At 43.6% G+C, this 13,447-nt stretch overlaps 1 protein-coding gene across 2 annotated transcripts in view; it reads left to right on the top strand.

Annotated features, from left to right (window-relative positions):
* PTPRU (protein tyrosine phosphatase receptor type U) overlaps positions 1-12,586 on the top strand; it is an 849,745-nt gene extending 837,159 nt beyond the window's left edge. For both annotated transcript variants that reach the window (XM_085647595.1, XM_085647594.1), the window contains one exon: positions 7,146-12,586. In XM_085647595.1, the coding sequence (XP_085503721.1) occupies positions 7,146-7,208 (63 nt within the window). In that variant the 3' untranslated portion in view covers positions 7,209-12,586. The remainder of the gene's footprint in view (positions 1-7,145) is intronic.
* Positions 12,587-13,447: the final 861 nt, after the last annotated feature.

Genomic DNA, 13,447 nt, shown 5'->3' with positions numbered 1-13,447 from the left:
TATTAAAAAATATAAAATAGAGACTACACAAACAGGAACTCACAACATACAGTGTTAATATTACAGATAAAAATGCATTGTCATTACTGACTCCCATGAGATATTTGTATTTCTTACCCCCACTCATAGGCCATAATGTGCCCTAGGTCAAGGCAGGGGACCGCAAGATTATTGCGGTGTCTGTAAAAGAATAATATCAAAGGAAGAGGTGGTCAATGCAAAGTTTCACCAATTGCGTACTCACTTTTTCCTCCGGGATCAATATCATACTCACAGTTCCATGCGCGGTCAGCAGCCCGTCACCTACCCCTCATCCTGCCTGCCGGCAGATGAAGTGCTTGGCCGAAAGGGGCTTGCTTAAGTACAGAGAGCCCGATTAACGAGGCTCCCCTGCAGCAGAAACCCAGAAGTACTCTCTGTGTCAAAAAGCATTGTGGGTACATATAAGACCAAGGTGGTTAGGGCATATGGTGGCGGCCATCTTGGAGAGGCTGTGTTCTCTGTAGAAGATGTTCTAGGGAGATAACGTGAATTGGTAGCGGCCATCTTGAGATTGTCAGAGGGATCTCATGTTCGTATGGAGCTCCCTTTAATCAGTGGTCTCTCTGAAATTTCTGATGTTAAATATGGACAATCTTTCTTAACTCACTACAATGGTCGGGGTTTCTCCAATAGTAGCCATGATGCAATCATTATGGATGATCTTGTGTATGTTGAGATGTGTCAATGTTATACTGGTTTTACTATTCCCAGTAAGCTGGATTGCTGCGATGTCTAGACTGGGGTGGTTGGAACCTAGGTTCGCATACAGTCCGGCGTAGTATATGGTCCAGTTAATAAAAGTGACTATGGTGTTCAGGACATATAGTGGTTGCGATGTTGAAGTAGTTGGGACAATCTTAAATCAATCAGGGTATTTAGTTGATAGGAGATGGTGTTCTATTATAGTCTATGGTAGGCATGTGCGATGACCTCTTCAATATTATTGATGTTTTTTGCTTGTCAACTACCCCTAATAAGGACATGGCTATGGTATCTGAACCTAGGTAGCCATGTGAGGTAAGCCCTCCAGTATTTTCTGGTATTGTATACTTGGCAGGTTATCCTAAATAAGGTAAATGGCTATGGTATCTGAACCTAGGTGGTCGGGTCCTCTAATAGTGTCTGTCATTTACTCATTAAAAATGCTCATGATCGCCCCAGGAGTCTGTGATGATACAGATTTATTGTTCAAGAAATGAAGTGTGGAATGGGGGGGCTCTAGCCCTCTTACATCATGGTGTTCTCCCTACCTTGGTATCTAGCGCTGAGTTCTTAGAGAAGTGTCCCATGTAGTTTTAAATGTTACCATCAAGCCATGGGATGTCATCATTTAGTCCATGTATATGGCTTTTCAGACAGAACACCCACCGCTGTTCTTTCGTGAATAGCGACCGCTGGTCCTAGTGGTCATTTGCCTCTAGTATTGTCCATCTAATGTCATCTGGAGCATAGTTGATGTTTTCAAAGTGTGTGGACATCTTAGTCGTGATGCGCTTACACTGGGTGTTACTGCGGTGTTCCGTGATTCTTATTTTGATAGGTCTGGTGGTCATCCCTACATATTGAAGATTTCATGGACTGGTAATGAGATTAATACAATTCCTTGTATTGCAACTGGTATGCCCTCTCTGAACCCATGGATGATTTTCTCCAAGGTTGATCTCTTTGCTCATTTTAGTCAGTTTGCATACTGTGCAGTTTCCACATGGGTAGTGTCCCTTTAATGGAGGTAGACCCCAGAGAGTCTGTTGGGTAGTTTTCTTAATTTTCAGGGGGCGTGTGTGGACCAAAAGATCTCTTAGATTTTTCATCCATTTGAATGCAAAGCTGGGGTCTAGAATACCAAGGGTACCACTTTTGAGAAGTGACCAATGTTTTTTTATGATCTTCTGAATCTTGTTGGATGAAGGTGTAAAAGTCGTCATACAGGTAAGAGGATTATTTGTCTCCTTATTCCGTGTCTCCAGTAGGGCTTCACAATGATTATTTCTGGCCCTTTTATTTGCCATTTTGACTATTCTCTTCGGATAATCCTGGGTGGTCAGATTAGTCAAAGTTCTTTAGCTTGTTCATCATACCCTGACATCATACCCTGGCATTTGCGTCTTAGATGAAGAAACTGACCTAAAGGATGGCTCCCATAGAGTAGGAGACTGTTGCCCTCTATAGATTTTAAATAAATTGTGGTTGACAATCCACCATCACTACGGGAAATGACCAGGCCTAGAAATGGTACTGGTAAAGTGTAGCAATGGATTGAGACTGTTGATCCAGGTGCAGAATGTTTCACATGTCCCTATCTCGTCACGCCACAGGATCAATATATCATCAGTGAATCGTTTCCATATTCTGATGTTGTCACAATAAGGGTTGGTCTCTGCAGTGATGTGTTTCTTCTCGAAGTCAGCCATGTAAAGGCAAGTTAGGATAGGGGCAAAGGTGCTCCTCATAGACGTGTCCTGTGTCTGGTGATACATTTGATCCTAAAATTGGAAGAAATTTTCTTTCAAAGCTAGGGTCGCACATTCTACAATAAAGTTGACCGGAGTATCTGACTCCCAGATTGGTTTAGCCAATAGGCAGGTTTCCATAACCTTAATGGTGGCATCTTGAGAGATATTAGTGTACAATGCTTCTACATCTAACGTTTTCTATACCCTCTCCACATAGTAACAAGTACCTACATTGATTAGACCCATCAATTCATAGGTAGACATTCCAAATATCCCATTGCACTGAAAAAATGAAATCCCTCAGAAAAAAACTTGAAGTATTTTTCAGTTTTATAATACATTTCAGGTCAGGCACTGAATTGTGTATATGTGCACTGCAGGATATGTTTTCAACATTATTTTCTACTGCATGAGTCTTTTGTACTGAATGCTTTTCACATGTTATCATTGTAAGAGGATTGACACTTCACTGGTTCCCAAAGCACCCATAGCTGCCAAGTTTCCCCAGGGCCATGAGTAATTTGTGTTGCTCCAGTCCAAGTTTCTTTCTTTGCATTCTGGGACTTGTAGTCCTGACTTATAAAGAAATAAGTTCTCAAGTCCCAGAATTCAAAGAAAACCCTTGGACTGAAGCAACACATCCACGCATGGATTTGACAGGGCTGTGCACCAGCATGGCAAGGATCGGTTTTCGGATTTACTACACTTGTCCAAAAGCAAAGGGGCCTGACATTTAAATGTACCCCTGCCACAAAAACAGTTCTGCCTGTAATGCAGGCACTATTGTGCAAGGGTGCCTGCGTTGGTGGAAAGCAACATGCAATGCGCCAGCAGGAGAGCAGAAATGCTCCATATATTTGTAAACCTAGGACATTTCTGTTCTCTCCCTTTCACGCAATGCAGCACAGCAACTTTGCTTTGTTAATATGCCCGTATGTGTTTGTGCGCTGCTATTGTTGACATATCTTGTAGCCACTTTTCACGAATCATCAGAGAAAACTGATGCCAGCTTCGTAGAAAATACATTTTGCAAATGTAATAGCTGTATCTAGCCATTGCTTAAGGTGGCAAGTCAAACTGGACATTTACGATGTATCGTACTAGAACCAGCATCAAAGTAAAGTGTAAAGTTATAGTGCTGTTAGCATTCATTCTGCTTGTAACTTTCTGTCAAAAGGTTCCTAGAGTGGGGCAGGACCATGGCAAATGAACCATAGCTTCAACAATGTGATGAAGTAGTCATGTTAGCTTGCCAAAGTCTCTGAGGCGGCCAAACATGCATATTTTAAAGAAACTGAGTTTTAGTCGAGCTTCTTGTAGTACACAGTCATGCTCGGCTAGAGGAGAGGACCTGGCTTCATCGGTGCATTCAGTGGCTAGGGTAGTCTGGCATCTGTCCTTCAGTGATTTCTGTAGGGGCTTTGAGTGAATTTGCTCCGTCAACGCAGCGTACAATTCAGAGACAACACCTTTGAAAGTGCTCCAACATTTTAATTATAAATTTATAGAAGAGTCGTCTAATGGTGTTGATAAAGAATTACGTTTCAAATGCAGATAGTGCTTTGAATATGTGTATTTTCATATTTGCACCTTTTCAATGTGGAATTCCATTTCTAGTGTTTGAAAAGTTTTAATATTGTTATCATCTAATAGTTGATCAATCTGATTTATCCCTCCTTCAGACACCTCTTTCCAAAATATTGCCTGACCTTCAGTGAGATGTGCTGCATTGTTCCAAACCTATGCTAGTCGTAGAAGAAGCCATTCATTCATAGTTGTCTGTACTCACTGACCCATATAGGTTCAGATTCTTTAAGCGGGAGATCCCAAGGACCTAAAGAGAGGGATGTCGCGTATGCACCCATGCTATGCCGTTGGTGTTACCTTTCAGATGCCTTTTTATTCTTAACCAGTCCAAAGTCTCAAGTTCCCTAGTAAAGAAGTATCCAAAGTGTGCCAAGTGATGAGCTTTAGAGTACAGGTTCACATTGGGGAGTCTGAGGTCACCAGAACTTTCTGCATTTTTGACACAGCTGTTGTGACCCCTATGCATAGACTTCAATGACTTTGTCTCCATATTGAATTGTAGATTTTGGAAAGGGCAGGGAAAGCATGCTGAAAGCATAGTTGAATCATGGTGCCAACGGGCCCGATTCACAGAACTAACTTAAGACAAAATCCTAAACTTACTACCATTTTGGTATTCACAGAAGGCACTTACTCATTTTGGTATTCACAGAAGGCACTTACTCATTTCGGTATTTACAGAAGTTAGGAGTCCTAACTTTAGGACTCCTAAATGCCTTCTGTGAATACCGAAAGTCTTAAAATTAGGATTTTTCTCAGTTTAGTAGTAGTATAGTTAGGACTCCTAACTTTAGGACTCCTAAATGCCTTCTGTGAATACCGAAAGTCTTAAAATTAGGATTTTTCTCAATTTAGTAGTCCTAAGTTTAGACTTAGGACTACTAAATTGAGAAAAATCCTAATTTAAAGACTTTCGGCATTCACAGAAGGCATTTAGGAGTCCTAAAGTTAGGAGTCCTAACTATACTACTACTAAACTGAGAAAAATCCTAATTTTAAGACTTTCGGTATTCACAGAAGGCATTTAGGAGTCCTAAAGTTAGGAGTGCTAACTATACTACTACTAAACTGGGAAAAATCCTAATTTTAAGACTTTCGGTATTCACAGAAGGCATTTAGGAGTCCTAAAGTTAGGACTCCTAACTTCTGTGAATACCAAAATGAGTAAGTGCCTTCTGTGAATACCAAAATGGTAGTAAGTTTAGGATTTTGTCTTAAGTTAGTTCTGTGAATCGGGCCCAACCTGTTTTTATTGTTTGCACCCTATCCCAGAGGTAGAGTTGAAGCTTTGACCAGTTTAGAAAGTAGTTATTGGTTTTATCAATCAAATGAGCAATGTCTTGAAGAACAATAGCTTTGACATCACTTCTACTATGGACCATCGAAAGAGATGCTCTGCAATTGAAGATACCATGGCGTTGTATTATTTACAAAAAGTGGTACTTAGTCTCATTACCTTTGTGAGGAGATCAGAGAGTGTCACCAACCTTGTTGCCCATCGTTCCTTATGCTATCTTGCACAGAGAGGAGGTTCTCCCCTGTACTGTTGCTCTGCTCATTAAGAAAACATGGGCCCAGTTTACAAAATTTCATGTCTAGCACTAATGACTTCACACATGCCAAGACCCCATAACATCAGCGTGTTGACCCTCTTTCCTGCCTTGAGCTACTCACAGCCTATTAGCGGCTGAGTTGACTTTGTGTGGGAAACTAAAGTAAAGTAGAAAGTAAACAGAACTCCCAGGACCAATTTTCATTTTCTATTCATGCCTACATGACCCTGAATCCAGGGAGGAGCCAGGGGCACCAACTGATCACTATGGGTAGCAGCTGCCAATTCCTTGTTGACCCTAACTGATGTCTATGTTTGAAGGTATGGGATGATTTATAGCTTAGCAAGTAAACGTTCCTATCTATTTATTCTCCAACCCAAGAATCACACTTGTGCAGCTGATCAAGCCTGCCATAACTGTGAGGATGCGAGACCTCTGACATAGTCTTGAAAGAAGTTAACCTCCTAGAACCTGTGTTCACTTTTATGTGACTTTAGGGGATTACTGGCCAAACGCCAATCAAGGTGAGAATTGACAGATGGAGTGTTAGCTGCATGTCTTAGTGTTAATAAACCATGAGAATGATGCTCCTGACAGGCCTTGCATATAGTCTTTCAGTGCCAGGACAGTGTCTGTCTGGTACCAAAAGCATAAGGCCTTCTTTAAAATCTGTGAGGCAGCTACATGGGTGGCTCATCAGTCTGCCAGAGACAGTACTTGCTTCACACTCCCCCTGGGGTGACACTTATTTGGGCCAGGATGTCCAATGCAATAAACAAGGTTGACCATTTATCCTACATTTGGTCTTTCCTTCACCCAGTGGGCCCGCCCTATGAAATCTGTCCATACTTGTCGGGAAGAGCTTTGAGCCGGAGGTCAAAGTAATGACAAATCCCAGTCATGGGGATTCAGGCTTAACCAGTCCTTGAACCACCACCTCCCCACCGCATCAGAAGCCCTTCCCAGCAATCCCCACTAGCATTTGTTCTCCTCCTGTTAGGGAATAAAAAGTATTGCAATTTTGGAATCAACATAGAGTTTAACTTGGAGGGGCTTCATTGGGTAGGGGTAGAGTGCACCAGAGGTGATTTTTAAAACTCTGAAAACCACAGCATCACTTTAGTTTAAAGAGCAGATCTGCTTCTGTATTCCATCCAGGCGTGAAAAAAAGACTAAAAGAACGTGGCTGTCGCAAATGCCGTTTTTTAAAACTTTTGTTCGCATGCAGGTGTCTGTTAAAATTAGTAAAATGTTGCATTCACAAACCAGTTCAGTGCTGTAGTCTGTCTGTATCATTGTATAATTGAGTTTTTTGTTATTTGTAATTCTGTGTCTTTGATTCCAGTACTGCCCTGTCCTTTTGTCTTGCTGCTGTGATTTACCAATGGTGCCTCACTATCTTTTTCTCTCTGTTCTTTTCCCTGAGGTATCATGCCCTCTCTGAGCCTTCTACCCTTGGCCATTATTACGTTTAAACCTTTTCTTGTCTCTTTCCCTCTCCCACCACCAGGAGCAGTATCGCTTCTGCTACGAGGCCTCGTTGGAGTACCTGGAGGCGTTGGATGCCAGATAGCACTTTGCCAAATGGGATGTGGTGGACGATGACACTTGCAACGAAAGGACGCGGCGACCTTCTTGGTTGCATTTGAACTGCGACCCAGCGCCACCCGTTACACAAGCCAAGAAAGGAGAACTCTCATACAGCCCCCAAAAGCTGAAAGAAGAAAATGGCTGCTGGGTGGCCGAAGGTTGCAAGCTCCCTGCCTCGGGCTGACTTTTACCAGCACAACACAGTGGCTTGTGCTTATTTCTGTTGGGGAATGTAAGCTCGTCTTGGTGGCTTCTGTGCAACAAATCACTACCCCCTGCCAAAAAACAGCTATTGCAGGATCAACACTCCCCCTAGTAATTGTACTTTGCCTTTTAACTTTTCTTCAGTTTTCTGGTTTCTGCTTGGAATGTATTCATGCAGAACCCCAAGCATTCCTTCCAAAGTCCCTCATATCAGCTGTGGCTTTGAAATCTCCCTTGGATGTATTTGGGCAATGGGGCAGCTGGCATGTCCTTACTTTTCTTTCAGTTGGTCCCTCACAGCTAGGAAGCACGTTTGCATTGTTGGGGGTCCAGAGTCCATTCTGTGAGCCAAATGTATTGAAGATCTTTGTTGAAAATGAAACTGGGCTTGCAAAGTTTTTCAGGAGCCAATGTTTCATCTCAGAGACACTTAAGATGGCCAGATGGTCAACAGCAGTCCACCTTTCTTCAGTTTTCTGACCGGTTTCTAGAAGACCCAGCTGGGGAGTGGGATATTCTGCTTTTCGGACTACCACACTCACCTTATGATGTCAGCATCCTAAAAGGCCCTATACCTTGCGGCACAACATGCTGCACCGATCTTGAGACTTTCAACAGTCACCTTTGGACTTAGTGTTGCATGGTACATGTAACAGCCTTCCCTCCTCTCCTCACCACAGTCTTGCTTTCATACTAACACGTAACAGGGCTCGCTCTCTGCTGCAAGCACCTTAGATGCTGTAGTAGATGGGGCACAGCTGGCACTATAGTGCCAAATAAAGTGACAGTGGTTTACAAATAAGCCAATAAAGTGCTCACATAGATCAACCACCGGGGATGTGATTGGTCCAGCACCGCCATCCATGGTGGCCTGTGATACAATGCATCCTGGGACTTGTACGTCTTTTTTTGTGATTACCAATGGGGACGTTTTGGTGGGTCACGTGTTGCCAAGGTTTTAGAGATGAAAAGCCCATACATTGTTGAACGTGATGTAGAATTTCTGTACAACCTCTGAACCCTCACTGCGTCTTTTGAAATGAGCTGTTTTGTTAATGGGGGGTTGGAAGTAATGTCCAGATCTAGAATGCCTTCTCTATCATTGCTGCTTCTTCAATGATCTGGAAAGTTGAGCTCAGACAGAAGTGGAGGCATGTACAAAGGGTCATGTAAGCACACGATGAGGATAGGTTGTGAAGTTCATTGAAAGAAAGGGGTTTTGAGATACGACTAAGAGGATTTGGGCAGAGTGTATTATTGTAGAAATGGACACACATTGGGCACTAACATTCTGTGGTAGGAAGCAGTGTACCTGCAAGGTCCATGTGCTGAGTCAGGAGGGCAGATAGGCGTCTTGTGCAGGTGGAGGAGAGGTTCCTATCGGACTACAAATAACACCCAGATGGTGGATGCTCTGTGCTTCCACTCAACATCCCTTTGTTGAGCATGCGCACTTCGATTGCTGGGCATGACAGGGAGCTGAGCTTACCACAAGAATTCACAGTGAGATGACAAATTACCTTATAGGGTGAGAACAATCCTCTGACCTTTTGAAATGTGTGGAGACTAAAACATTTGTAGGACAACTAGGCTTTCTCTAATTTAAAAGCTGGACCAATGAACGAATGTTGATGCTCAAAACAGTTCCTGGCACAGATTTATCTGTCCCATATTTTTGAGATATTCGCCCTCCCTCATATCCCCCCTTACAGTTCACAGACAAAGATTTGCAAGAAAGAGAAAACATATCTTGATGTGTTGGGGCTTCTGTGTCCATAGAATGATTGATGCATTTAGATCACTTGGCTTCACAGCCTCTGTCTCTGTGGCTGGCACCCCGTCATAGCGTTGCCTGTGAATAATGGTGTATGATGCTAGTGTGCTCTAGGGCGTGAGAGCCAGGGGTCAAAGTAAGACCCTCTTTCATGAGAATGCCCACGAGGTAATGTTCATAGAGGCTACAGTCAGAAGCACAAGTATCAGGATGTGTTTCTGTAGTGCAACCACTGACCGAGAAATCTTCCACTGCTGTCCTCCAAACGTCTGTCTGTGCCTCTTGCTGTCTATGAGAAGCCGCTGTCGAGTTTGGCAGTACCATAGTGCACTCATTTGAGTAAAGTGTTTATGCTGTGCCAATCGGAAACAGTGGCAATACAATGCAGACTACCATGTCACACTACGGTGGGCCAAGGTTTGCCTCAATGACTTTCCTAATGTCATATAGGGCTTGTCGAAGGATATTTGGCACTCTATGCAAAGATAATATTTGGTGCCACTCCACTCTTTGATGTTTGTTGGTGCAATCTGTAGACCCCACACTCTTTGCTGGTACCCCTGTAGTCTTTCTCCCTGCCTTCCCCTGATCTGATGTAGATGCAGGAGTAGTCGCTGCCATAACACGTTACAGCATTACGGGATAGTGAGGGCGATGTTGGTAGAGCAGGTTATCAAGATGGTGCCACAATTGAAGTCAAAAGAGAGATAATCTTCCAAAATGGGCCCGAGACAGACACACTCACGACGTCTGAACTACTGGTCAACAGAATGGATCCACTATCTTCTAAAATTAAAGTGATCATGAAAATCGAGTCATTCGCAATCAATGAACATATAACAGATACCATATATGCCCACTTTTCCTGATTTTTGTGTTTGATCACCGCTGTGATCTTTGTAATTCTCATTATCCCTTAGAAACCACTAGTTCTTTCAACTAAGCATTTCTACCGTAGCAAAGGGGAAATACTCCTCTTCACCGGCATCCATGCAGAGAGACATGACCAGCTACTTTTATTTTTAACCTACTTACACATATAGGGAAATGTCCAGCTTTTTACAAAATGCTCAATACTGGTTTATTGACTTGTTTTATGTTATCCTACTTTCAATAAAATTGAGCACAGGGAGATCAAATGAATTTGGCTAGATCTCACACAATTTCACTACATGGAGAAGAAAGGATTAGACCCCATGTCTTTCCCAGTGAAGCATAGCAGCTCCTATATTTGGGTCACTAACTCTCAATTAAAAGAATCTGGGGCCAGATTTAATAAGCACTTGCATCGCTGTTAATGTTACCCAAGGCAATGTAAGGGCTTAAGTAAGATTTACTAAGCCACGCGGGGTTCAGTAAATCCAGAATAATTCAAGGTGGCGCAAATAACCTTGTGTTACTCTGCATTGGGAAGGCGCTCCAAGGGTGGAGCATTGGTGTTCCGACACATCCACCCCTGGATTTTGGTGCAATCCCAGATTATTAAGGGTAGTAAATCCGGTATTTAGTCAAAATTGTGTGTCTTCCCACCAGAGATGTAATGAGGCGAAACATCTTCATTTCTGCTTGTTATTTCCTCTTTCTACTTGTGCTGCTGCAGCACACATATTAAGAGTAAAATGCCTCTAAGGATTGGTTTTGCACAGAAAGTTCTCCCTTCCTACACATAAACAATCCTGCCTGTGACGCAGGCACTTGCACCTTGGGGCAATGGTTGCAGCGTTGGTGCTAGGCAGCACTCAGTGCCCCAGCGCAGGGAGAGAGCAGGAAGGCATCTTATCTGAAAAGAGAGGGCGCATTCCTGCTCCCTCCCTGTTGCGCAGCGCAGCAAGCTGTCTTGCTGTGTTGTGTGAAATTTTGATAAATCTGGCCCTGGTCTTTTTGGTTCTCAATCACAAGTGCCTATTGCACACAGAATCTTAGATTACACTGAGTCAAAGAGAGTTGCTTTGCGTGGTGAAGGTGTTTGCACTCAGAAGGACATCAAGCTCAGGGAGGTGATGCCCTGCCTCTTAAGAGGGAACCTGCATGTTGCTTTAACACTCAAAGATTCTTAGGTTTTCTTTGTTCCACATAAAGCATAACACAAGTATTTATTATGTAAATTCAACTCGGGTGAGATTAGTACTTGGACCAAGGTTCTGCCTGATGCTGGCTATGGCAGATGGAGCGCCGTCAAAGACAAGACTTAGGGGGTACCAGCTAAGATATTCACGAAGAGTGGCTGCAAGAGAGCAATGGGTAACGTCAGGGAAAAAAGGATTGGGAGGAAAAGCAATGAATGTTTGGGAGCCACAAAGCAGTGGTGGGAATGGCGGTGGATCCCAAGAGCTCTGAGTGGTGGATTCCATGCAATGGAACCAGCAGATCCTGCCCACTAGCACTGGTGTCTCACTGATATGGAATACAATACAATCCTGCCCCTTAGGACAGATTAGGTTAAATGTGATGTGTGTGCACTGTTTAGAGGCATGGATTACTAAACAATCCTGTACGCTAGTAAGAGGGTGAAGTCACTAGCAGTGTGTATAATGTTTTGGAAGTCATAGATATCGAACCCCAGGTAACCCTACGTGCAACCATTCGGGTGATATTACAGAACTGTCAATGGGGGATTCGTAGGTAGGGCACACTAGGCAACTCCTGTCAGCTTTCATTGGGGTGCATTACAATACTGTATGGGGGAATAATAAAAAGAGAGAGTAGTGGGTGATTTGTACCTGCTAGTGTTGCTGTGCTTCAACAGAGGGGTGTGGGGGAATTGCTAGCTACGGTACCACAGGAAACCTGTCCACCAGCACTGGGTGTATCTGAGAAGCTGTGGGTGGGGGGTTTGAGCAGTGGGGTACTAGGGACAGCCTTCTACAAGATCTGGCATGCCAGCAACGCTGTGCCAGAATTTGAGTGTGAAACACAATGGTGTACTGCCGAGCGACATTGGTAAATATTTTAGGGGCACACCGAAGCCTAATGTTGTGGTGGTCTTGCTGAACACAATTAAAGGGGCTGAGTCAACCCTCTGTGTGTGGTCTGAGGGCCACATACACAAAGAAGTGCTACTTTGAGATGAGTAGGGCCTTTGTACATATGTCATATCAAACTGTAAATTGAACATAAAGTGCTCAAATGTTTATCTCCTCGAGTGAGTGAGAGAGACTATGTTGTATAATCGGGGATGTACATAAGGTGTATATTTATATATGCATATATGCATGTATGTGTTGCGATCTATGCATACATGTTCATATATGTATATGTTTATGTGTAGACACACCTGTCTGTCTATGCATAAATATATATGCTGTTCTTAATATGGATAATGTTTATCAGTATTAAAGATGCGGTGGTGCTTTTTTTGGAAATAAAAGAACGATACATTAAAAGAAGATTGTGTCTGCTTATGAACAAAAGGGAAACGGGTCCGGAATACAAATTGAGCCGTCATTAGTGGACACAGCAGGATGGATGCGTCATCGGCGCGCGAGACTCGCCGTCTATTGACGCGGTGAACCCGCCGACCTTGATTGAGGGGGCTTTTAAGAATAGGTTTGCTGGGGGGGGGGGGGGGGGGGGCTACGAAGAGCAGCAAGAAATGACCACATTGGCGGACGCCTTTAGAAAGGCTGGAATCAGCCGGGTGCAGGAGGCCCAACAGAGGCGCAAACCAGCTCCTGAAGACACAGGCCATCGAGTCCACCAAGTTTAGCACGCTGGTAGCAACAAGACTAGCATTGCTTCACCGGCTTCCGGCAGTGGAGGAGGGTTGCTGTTGCAGGCTTGTATTCCTTGGTATTCCATTAGCCATGTATAGGGGACCACTGATTGAAGTCAAGGTCTTTTTTGTCATTGTGTGGCTGTCTCTGGGGTTGAAATGCTGGTAATGGCAGTGCACTATGCTTTCACCACAGCACGCAGGTCTGGATTAGGAGCTAGGAATTATTTTCTGATCGCTGTGCTGGCAGAAGTTAGAGCATTGAGTGAAAGTCCGAGCTGTGCGATACTTGTAAGACCCCTGCTGTTTTTACCGTAACAAATTTCAGAAAATCAAATCAGTCGAAATATATCAGGGCAAGGCCTGGGAAAAAGGGAAACACATTCGTAATTAAGTGTGTTCAACACTGGGGGCCAGATGTAACATTTCTTCACGCAACGCATCAAGATAACTCGCTATCAAGATATGGTTTGTTCCTGTCCTCTGCCTGCACTGACACACAGTCTACAGCCTAGCACCAACGCAGGCACCC

Source organism: Triturus cristatus, chromosome 3_2, assembly GCF_964204655.1.
Source record: "Triturus cristatus chromosome 3_2, aTriCri1.1, whole genome shotgun sequence".
NCBI lineage: Eukaryota > Metazoa > Chordata > Amphibia > Caudata > Salamandridae > Triturus > Triturus cristatus.
Note: the sequence above shows the minus strand (reverse complement) of the source record. Positions and strands in the feature narration are given on the sequence as shown.